The sequence below is a fragment of the Schistocerca serialis genome, chromosome 4 (genome assembly GCF_023864345.2).
Source record: "Schistocerca serialis cubense isolate TAMUIC-IGC-003099 chromosome 4, iqSchSeri2.2, whole genome shotgun sequence".
NCBI lineage: Eukaryota > Metazoa > Arthropoda > Insecta > Orthoptera > Acrididae > Schistocerca > Schistocerca serialis.
The window spans coordinates 713307909-713318482 of NC_064641.1; the positions used below are offsets into that span (position 1 = coordinate 713307909).

A 10574-nucleotide genomic window follows, 5' to 3' on the forward strand; every position below is an offset into this window, starting at 1 on the left:
TATTGTCCTCATTGTAACCAAGCAAAAGCTGATACTATTGTGTGTTCTTTCCTTTTCACTCTTCTTCTTTTGATTATAGGCATTATATAGTAAAGAACAAGGAAGGTCATTTACTGGTAGTGGTGCAATTTGGAAAACTTATACTTACTGACTTATGATGCTATACAGTCGAATTTTGTTTTACTGTACTTAGCAATTAACCACCGGAGACCATGAGACTGATACAAACAATAAGAAATCTTACATCACTGTAAAAACCTAACTGTCTAATGCAATGCAAAAAGAAGACCACTCCCTGTGAGATGCAAAATTAAAGTCCTGAAGCACATGTGCTAAAGTCATGCACTTAGGCCCGATGCTAAACCAATGTGGAACTTGAACTCCACTGCTGCAAGTGTGGTGAGGTACCTCATCTGATAACATCACATACCCAATATTTGCCATACGCTTGTGGGGTATTTCCCGACATTTGCAGTCCCATGTGTCTCATATTAAATTACTTAGCTCAACGTCATTTATATTGCTTTGGGGGTTTTTAAATGTTAATAAGGCTCACCACATATAACATTGACCAAACTTTGTTATATTTTGATACACTATTAAATTGGATTCTTTCAAGGGATACACAGCCCAAATAATAATTCCTGATGGCATGACCTAACAGCTTCCAAAAACAGATGTTGTTATGAACAGTCCCTTCAGGGCTTACCTGCAGCTTAACAGTCAGTGGCTTCAAGGACACTCGTAATGTAATTTCCAGTGCGTACAATCACATACATGACTGCAACAATGTCATACTTTAACTAAAGTAAATATGTTAAGGAGAAGAGGATTATATTGATTCAGATTTTTAAAAAAACTGACGTATGTAGTGAAATATGATTATCATCTAGGTCTCCCCCAACCCCTCTCTCAAAATAACCAGGACATATTTTCAGAACTATGGAAATGAAATGCTGACTTGCAGTGCCAGTAAACTTGTATTTTTCATCACTTCAAAAGTCATGTTCACATTAACTAATAATTTTTTTTTTTTTGTTTCAAGCCCAATAATCATCTGCATATTTGCTCAGTAACTTCATACCAACACTTCATAACTTCACAAACACTACCTAGCTTGCCCTTCCACTGGCCCCTGTGTAAAAATGTAACAATACATTTTGTCAGGTACATCACTAAATTTTTTGTAAGAAATGAATTTCCTGCGTGAGCTGTTTTTCATATCGATTTTATTTTTACTTTATGTACTGTACTGTTTTGGTATGTAGCCATTCTCAAGCAAAATGTTTAACCTGTTAACTACATACGTTCTAGTCGTGCAATTTCAAGGGCAGTCTGTAGTTGTTTTAACTGTAGCCTCACATTTGACTCAGCATGAACAGTAGCACACAGCCAAGCCATTTACTATTGTAATGGAACACTGAACTGTGTGAACAAAATGTAAATAAAAGGGAGTGAAAAACTTATTTCTTTCGAAAAGTTCATCAGGTCTGTAGACTCTGTTGCAATGAAATTACATTGTTAGAGTTTATACTTTTACAAATTTATAATGAGAAATTTTCACAAAAACTTGACTGTCAGTAATTTTTTACTATAAAGAATGAAATATTTGACATTATTTGCATTCTCATACAATTTTTTTATACAAAATTTCCCAAAATGTTATTGATTTACATTTGCTTTTGAGTTGTGAAAGTTTCCGTTAAATTACATGGTTATTATGATAAGTGTTTCAACTTTGAAGTTAGGTTTTTCGATACAGTTAGTTACTCTGTACATTATGTTATACATTACTTATCATTCTTGAGTTTTATGTATTGTGTTAGTAGAACATTTTCATACAAACAAAACCTTTTAACTGCGATGTAACTAAATTACTATTCTTTTGAGTGTGGCAATTTTAATTGCATAGAGATGGATAAATATGCTATATCATTAATCCAGGTTTGTAATTTTGTTAATGAAAATGATATGTTTAGTTGTAATACTTGGACAACTTTCAGTCGATCCAAATGATGTCAAATATTGATTAAAACTGTAAAAGGAATAAATACAATGATAGTTCCATAATTCTTGATAGTCCGGTGAGAGGCATACTGAAAGATGTGTATCGCATACTCCAATATAAAATCTGAGGCTGTTACATTAAAAGACCGTACCCTCAATCTGGGGGAGAGTTAAAGAAAGCATCAGTATCCATTCTGGAGCAGTGAAACTATACTGCTTGAAGTTTAATCTCAAATGGCTCTTCAGTTAAATGAATCCTTGCATATCCAACGCCATGGATGGCTCAAAAAATGACATAATATAGGAGTAGTGACAAGAAGGAAGATATGGCAGAAGGCTTACAAATGAAGCTAATGATGTCAGTGAGGTAAATGATAAATTGAAAAATAGTGATACCACAGACAACTGGCTTAGATCGTGAAGATAAAGTACGTCAACACTTTTTTCCATTTATTTTTTCTTGTATTACCAAAATGTGGGTGATCAGTATGGTATGTAGTTAGTCATTTTATATAAAATGTAGTTTTAACTTTTTGAGCAGATGTTAAGATAACTTTATACCAGTAGAACACTTAATGATTTTGAGTAGTCAGAATTTATTACGAATATTAGTTTCTCAAAATGCAGTAAATGAAGCAGCCAAAAAGGAATACAAATGTCTCAAAAATGAGATCGACAGGAAGTGCAAAATGGCTAAGCAGGGATGGCTAGAGGACAAATGTAAGGATGTAGAGGCTTATCTCACTAGGGGTAAGATACATACTGCCTACAGGAAAATTAGAGAGACCTTTGGAGAAAGGAGAACCACTTGCATGAATATCAAGAGCTTTGATGGAAACCCAGTTCTAAGCAAAGAAGGTAAAGCGGAATGGTGGAAGGAGTATATAGAGGGTCTATACAAAGGCGATGTACTTGAGGACAATATTATGGAAATGGAAGAGGATGTAGATGAAGATGAAATGCGAGAGATGATTTTGCATGAAGAATTTGACAGAGCACTGAAAGACCTAAGTCGAAACAAGGCCCATGGAGTAGACATCATTCCTTTAGAACTACTGACAGCCTTGGGAGTGCCAGTCCTGACAAAACTCTACCATCTGGTGAGCAAGATGTATGAGACAGGCAAAATACCCTCAGACTTCAAGAAGAATATAGTAATTCCGATCCCAAAGATAGCAGGTGTTGAAAAATGTGAAAATTACGGAACTATCAGTTTAATGAGTCACGGCTGCAAAATACTAACGCGGATTCTTCACAGACGAATGGAAGAACTAGTAGAAGCCGACCTCGGGGAAGATCAGTTTGGATTCCGTAGAAATGTTGGAACACGAGAGGCAATACTGACCTTATGACTTATCTTAGAAGAAAGATTAAGGAAAGGCAAAGCTACGTTTATAGCATTTGTAGACTTAGAGAAAGCTTTTGACAATGTTGATTGGAATACTCTCTTTCAAATTCTGAAGGTGGCAGGGGTAAAATATAGGGAGCGAAAGGCTATTTACAATTAGTACAGAAACCAGATGGCAGTTATGAGTCGAGGGACATGAAAGGGAAGCAGTGGTTGGGAAGGGAGTGAGACAGGGTTGTAGCCTATCGCCGATGTTATTCAATCTGTCTATTGAGCAAGCAGTAAAGGAAACAAAAGAAAAATTTGGAGTAGGTATTAAAATCCATGGAGAAGAAATAAAAACTTTGAGGTTCGCCGATGATATTGTAATTCTGTCAGAGACAGCAAAGGACTTGGAAGAGCAGTTTAATGGAATGGACAGTGTCTTGAAAGGAGGATATAAGATGAACATCAACAAAAGCAAAATGAGGATAATGGAATGTAGTCGAATTAAGTGTCGGGTAATGGTGAGGGAATTAGATTAGGAAATGAGACACTTAAAGTAGTAAAGGAGTTTCGCTATTTGGGGAGCAAAATAACCGATGATGGTCGAAGTAGAGAGGATATAAAATGTAGACTGGCAATGCCAAGGAAAGTGTTACTGAAGAAGAAAAATTTGTTAACATCGAGTATAGATTTAAATGTCCGGAAGTCGTTTCTGAAAGTATTTGTATGGAGTGTAACCATGTATGGAAGTGAAACGTGGATGATAAATAGCTTAGACAAGAAGAGAATAGAAGCTTTCGAAATGTGGTGCTACAGAAGAATGCTGAAGATTAGATGGGTTGACCACATAACTAATGAGGAGGTATTGAATAGGATTGAGGAGAAGAGGAGCTTGTGGCACAACTTGACTAGAAGAAGGGATCGGTTGGTAGGACATGTTCTGAGGCATCAAGGGATCACAAATTTAGCATTGGAGGGCAGCGTGGAGGGTAAAAATCGTAGAGGGAGACCAAGAGATGAATATGCTAAGCAGATTCAGAAGGATGTAGGATGCAGTAGGTATTGGGAGATGAAGAAGCTTGCACAAACCAGTCTCAGGACTGAAGACCACAACAACAACATTAATTTCTCAAGAACATTCTTCGAAGTAGGTGGTCATATTACACTTAGTGTCATCTTGTAGTGAAGTAATAACAGTTAGGTAATTACTATTGGGCCATTTTATGCTTCAGCCATTCACAATTTTGTGGGAAAAAAAGAAAGAATGAAATATTCACACCACTTTTCAGCCAAGGGTTTGGACCTGCGTAGATCAATTATTTTTTTGTGTAACAGCAGACAAACTTTGCGCAAGCTCAGCATAGATAGTATTCAGCTGTCTGAAATGACTATTGTGTATTGTTTTCGAAATTTATTGTGCAAGGCCATCATTTGAATTTTCCATAGACAGACTAATGACTGACTTCTTTATGTGGTCCAATACATTTGATTGACATGTGTTTAGCTGTAGTCCAGTATTGCACAAATCAAAGGGAAATGGCAGTAATTGATCATGTTAGCAAATATCCAAAACATGTCATTATTCTCGTTCAAATACAAAGAAACCCTGAACAGCAACATAAATAATTTTTAAAGAGAGCCGTGACCAAGAATATTGCAAGAAATCTTTTATGCAAACTTCAACAGGCAGAGAGAGCCTTTGAAGAAAGATTTTGCAATAAACACAGTGAACATATGACTCATTCTGTACAAGAAGAAAATGCCATTCTCCATAGAAAACCTCAAATGCACCTAAATGAAGTGAAGGTGGCACAAGATTTAGTTAAAGCTGACTTAATCAGGCATGAGAAACACAGAACATGGGGTTTCTTACTCTTATGTTGAAATAAGCATGCGGAATATGACCTTTTTTTGTAGGGGATGGGGCAGTTTACTAAACTTTTCTTACTGTGGATGTTCAAATTCTGGCTTATTACTAGATTGGACTGATGTACATAATGTATTCTGCCAAAACTATGATTAATGTAAACCATATTGAGAAATTCTGTTGCGGAAATCATCCACACTTCATTCTGAATATTTGCCCTTTCTGCTGGATGTACTATGTGCTAGTCATGCACTCTTGAATTGTTTGCCAAATTGTATATGTTTCAACCTGTGATGAAATATTCCCAGCTTGCTTCCTTCCAGCACAATTTCTTCAAGCTCAGTTACGTAATGAGAACATCACCCGTCCCCCCCCCTCCCCCCGTCCCAAATATCTTGTAGTTTTCCACCTTTTTTGCCACAAGACGAGCTGCTCCCTGGAATTATAGTTGATGATAAAGTGTCAGCAAACCAGGTCCACATTTTATCCAACAAATTTTGACTTTCATCTGAAGCTTTTATTCCCATGGTTCTGTTGGCTGCTGGTGAAGGGTGATCTCCGACTGCATTTTAGTCACTTGGGGAGGAGGGGGGGATTAATATTAATATTACCATGTGACTTAATTTCTTATGTAAGTTTGGTAATGGTTCTTGTATTGGACAGGCAACTTCTTGACATGGCACAGTGGGTGTGGCGTACAGTGTTACCTTTTAACTCCCGAAGATTTTAATAATTTATTCTCAACCCCTCTTCTGGCTGTCCTATGCTTTTTAAATTCCCCCTTTGCTTGTGGTTAAAAATAAGATTTTTTTTCTGTTTCACTTACGACATATCCAGTACGGAGAGGCTGATGACCATAGTAGTTTCGTTCCTCCAAATCCCATAATATATCCAGTCATCCTTATTACTGGTATCTGATACTAAGTATTCTGTTTGTACCTTTCAAATGGCATCTCTCACCTTCCCCACTTCTTTAGTTTCTTGATTGTGAATGCCTGTTTTGATAATGACTGTGTTTGTAATTAGTGAGAATATGATTTGACTTCTTTAGTCAGCTACAAAACAACCTTTCTCAATGACGTCAGCTGTGTGTCATTAGTAACAACTACCACGTGATCATTGTTACCTAAAAGTGATTGGAAAAATTGGTATCATCGTGCACTGGTCAGTCATGTCAGAATGTGTTGTCGTAAAACACATTTAATTTACTTTCGAATGTCGTACGTGGTTGATTCTAGTGCCAGAACAGATAACGTACTTCAGGAACTTGTTATAAAAGTTTCTTACATTTTATCACATTTTCCAGTGCACACCAAATTGTTTGGGAAAGTGAATAACAATTACAGTTACATTTATTTAGTGATCAGATTTGGTTATTGGTTGCTTAGAGGTACAGAATTATTTTTGCTGTAAAATTAACTTTATTGATTATCCACATATACTTTAATCAACATGTTATATGTAGTGTAATGTAAATTGAAGATAAAATTTCTGTCTTTTTTTCTGTTTTCAGAATGAAACGTACCTGTGTAGGCGATTTACAGCATTTGTTACAAAATATAATCTCATGTCAAAAGATAATCTCATTGTTCCAATCCTTGAAGATGAAGGCAGTGGAGAGACGGATGCTTAGGAATGCAAATAATGGAGATGGTGTGAATTATAGAAATGGAATGAAGGTTCATGGCACGAGGCCTAGGTGACCGAGCAGTGTGTTGTATTGTACCACACTGATGAAGTATGATCAGAACACATTTCTTGTGTCTCATTCCTTAGGAAAATTGAAAGATATGGTGACCATTCTTCTTGCATTTAAAGAGAAAGCATTCTTGTCAATCCGTTGGAATATAACCCAGATGACTTTCGTAGGTTTCACTACAACCCCCTGAAGAATGTGTTACAGAATCTTCTGGCAACTGCCATGAACTGGTAACATTATGCAATACTCAGCTATTTATAATATAGCTTCAGGTAGGAGCTGGTGACTATACTTTGTATACATACGGCAGGACCAAGTATATCCGGCCATTATGCCTTTTTGGTGCTGTGCACCACTCATTAATAATTCTCCCTGTCCTGTCTAGCAGTTAGAACAGGATTGAACTAATGCAGGTACTTTCACCATGTGCTGTCATAATTTCATAGGGAAGAATGTCATAACATTGTAGTCACATTCATTCAATTTTATATTTATTCTTTGTTTGCTGCTGATACGACACTTCATTGAACATACGTTGATCAGAATTTAGGATAAATTTATTTATTTAATACATGTTGGTATAATAGATATGAGATCATACATGTCAGTCACATAAAACTAAAAGTTTTGCAAAGTTCTGTGATTTGCTTTTACTTTCAGTTTATCGTCAAAGATTTTATTAGTCATTGCCTGAAAACACTTGTGTACAGAGGGTGAGTCAGTAATAATCTGCATCCATTTCTTTAATTAGCAAAAACAACTGAAAGAAAAGCATAATCCAGGAGTTTTTCATTTTTCTTCCTGCTTTCCAGCATAACAAATGTAACAAGCCAGATGCTGGTATTTACTGCCAAATATACCATTGATTCTCCCTTCATCCGTACATGTTGATAACCTCCAGCAGTAGGTATTTTTTAAATGGAGCTAATAGGGGATGACTAAAGGGATTCACTATGAACTATGTATTTGGATTTATGAATGCCACAGAACAGACATACATAAACAAATTACCATAGCTCTTGAGATTGTGTAGATTATATTTTTCTACACACTCTCATTCTTTCATTTACTCACTCATTCATTCTGAATTGGTCAGAATAGTGGTCCCAAAAATAATAGATAGCTTAAAGATTGCATTCTGTAAGCTGTTGCAGTATACACCTCATATGTCTGTTATTTATAATTTGAAACATACGATGAGAAGTAAATTGCATTCTGTTGGTTAGTTTGTTAATGACCACTGTTGAGGTTGGTTTGTTCTCTATGCATGTGAAAACATTTTGATGCGATGAAGGCCTTGTTAGAGCGACTTCAGTTACTGATGTACCTTTGGAAAATAATGAAGGAGAAAGAAAGGGGGAAAGTGTGTTATTTATTTCTATTAACAGTCAGCTCAAATTATTAGTGATGATACGTTTATTCACAAAGGAAACTGAGTGATGCTCTTGAAATTTTAAAGCAATGAGAGAAGTGCCATATATTAAAATGTGCATATGGAAAGTAGTGCTTTGAACCTAAAGGACTGTAACAGACATGTGGAGAATTAATGACTCGCCATCATATTAGGGTTTTTTCAGCATATGTGACCATGTGTCATTTTATTAAAGGTTATTTCATAGTGCAAACACATTTCTTTAAAAGTATACTTTGTTAGTTAAATCCAGTACAGCACAATATTAAAGCTACAGTTGAAATATACATTTGATATTGAATATAAATACCAGTTTCTTTAAAAATTTCTGTTTTAATAACATTTACACTTGTACACTTTATCAGTATTTGGTGTATTGTAGCTTTGGAGTTCTTCATATTTGTGACATTGGCATCTCGGAGCATTAGTCGAGCACACACATCTGTGATAAGCTAGAGTTGTCAGATTTGTAAGTCAGTTATTTATATTCATTTTAATAGTTTTTGTTTCTAGGTGTTCTGTATGAGATAGTTACAAAGGTGAAAAACAACCAATAAGAATAAGAAATATTTGCAAAACTTTATTTATGTGACTTATCTAGTTTCTTAAATTTTACACTCTTTTTGATCTCTATACAGTTCTCAGTACTGATTCCAACATATGTTTTCAGCAGGCACATCTAATTTTATAAATCCCATGTTATCACAAAAATCTTCATGCATATAATTTTATTGTACATGTGTATGTTTATATAAGTAACTGTTAACATATTTTTTCAATTCAAATGTACATGTGTAGACAAAATTGTTGGTACAACTGACTTCCCTGTAAAGAATAACTAATGAATACATATTGAATTCAGTTGGTAAAACAATGTGATACTGATTCCATTATTATGAACATTCTAAGACCTATGCTTGTTCACTGCCTGAGATGTGTAGGTGGTGACTTATTAGGGACCTGTACAGACTTTTCTTTCTTAACACTGTTTTTAATTTTTTTATTTTATGTAATAAATTCTTTCACTGTGTTGATAGTGATGTTAGTCCTCCTTCATATTCAATTTAGTAACTTCCTTTCCAGATACTTAGCTTTTCTGTAATTCGAATGACATTGGGAAGACCTCCACAAGACTTGATGGATGAAAGATGCAAATGGCTTATTTGGCTCATACTTGATTCAGTTACATTTCACCCATTGAATGACAGCTTCACTAATGTTAAGCATTTGTTATTCTTTTAACAGCACAAATATTTACCGTAAATATTACCATGTTTTAAAAAACACATCATATTAAATGAAATAGCAAATTAGACACAATTGTTAATCATGTAAGAGTGTAGGCTATTTTTGACCATTAGTGGCTTAAAATATAACTACCCATAAATTCTATCATCTCTTTCCATGAATATGAATTATTTAAGAATCTTACAGTTTAATGGAAAGTAGGGTAAAAGCTTCCCTTCAATGCATAGGTTGCAAGATACAGTGCTTTTGATAATGTTCTTAATTTCTGTAAATGGTTTTATGTTGTTATTTACCATACAATTTCCTGGCACTTTCACAACCAAATTTGTGATTACTAAATGAAGAAGATACTTGTTAGCCTTATAAAAGTAACATAGTCATCAGCTGGTGGATTTGTTTGGGCAGTTTTTGTATTTTTAGGCAATGTTTTGCATGCATACTGTAACTGTTAAGGCTCTTTGTATGAGTCATGCAGAATATTTTCTCTCCACCAATGTGTTGGGAACTTTTGGTACCTGTGCACATTGCTTTACTTGTGTCGTGTGTGCTATAGTGGTTAGGTCAACATCTTGTGGAAGCTTGTAGTGTTAACAGAAGGCTAATTCTCATTGACTGTTTTTGAGAGCTCATTTCTGCCAATGCTAAACCTACCCAACAAGTTTATAGTTCCATGAATGCCCAACCATGGGGTACCCACATGAAGACCCATCATCAGAGTTCTATCCACATCCTCAGATGATAGTATGTCAGATAAAAATCTGATGATAGACACAAGTTCATCTTTAGAGAATGAGAAGTCAGATTGTATTTACCAAAGTGTTCAGATGTGCTCAGGAGTGCTAGAAGCAAACCTGGGCAGCCCTCGGGTGCCATATATGTGGCACAGGGAAATAGTGAAGTAACGAAAGACCAACCACAAACAAAAGGCAATCTTCAATCAGGCCATAGTGGTGTCATAATTACAAATGCTTCTGCAGTATTGGAAAAGAGATACAAACATTGCAGGTAC

The 10574-nt window shown here is 35.5% G+C and overlaps 1 protein-coding gene across 1 annotated transcript in view; it reads left to right on the forward strand.

Moving 5' to 3' along the window:
• LOC126473232 (MOB kinase activator-like 4) overlaps positions 1–9351 on the forward strand; it is a 32421-nt gene extending 23070 nt beyond the window's left edge. The window contains exon 5 of the mRNA XM_050100145.1: positions 6721–9351. Within this exon, the coding sequence (XP_049956102.1) occupies positions 6721–6840 (120 nt within the window). The 3' untranslated portion in view covers positions 6841–9351. The remainder of the gene's footprint in view (positions 1–6720) is intronic.
• Positions 9352–10574: the final 1223 nt, after the last annotated feature.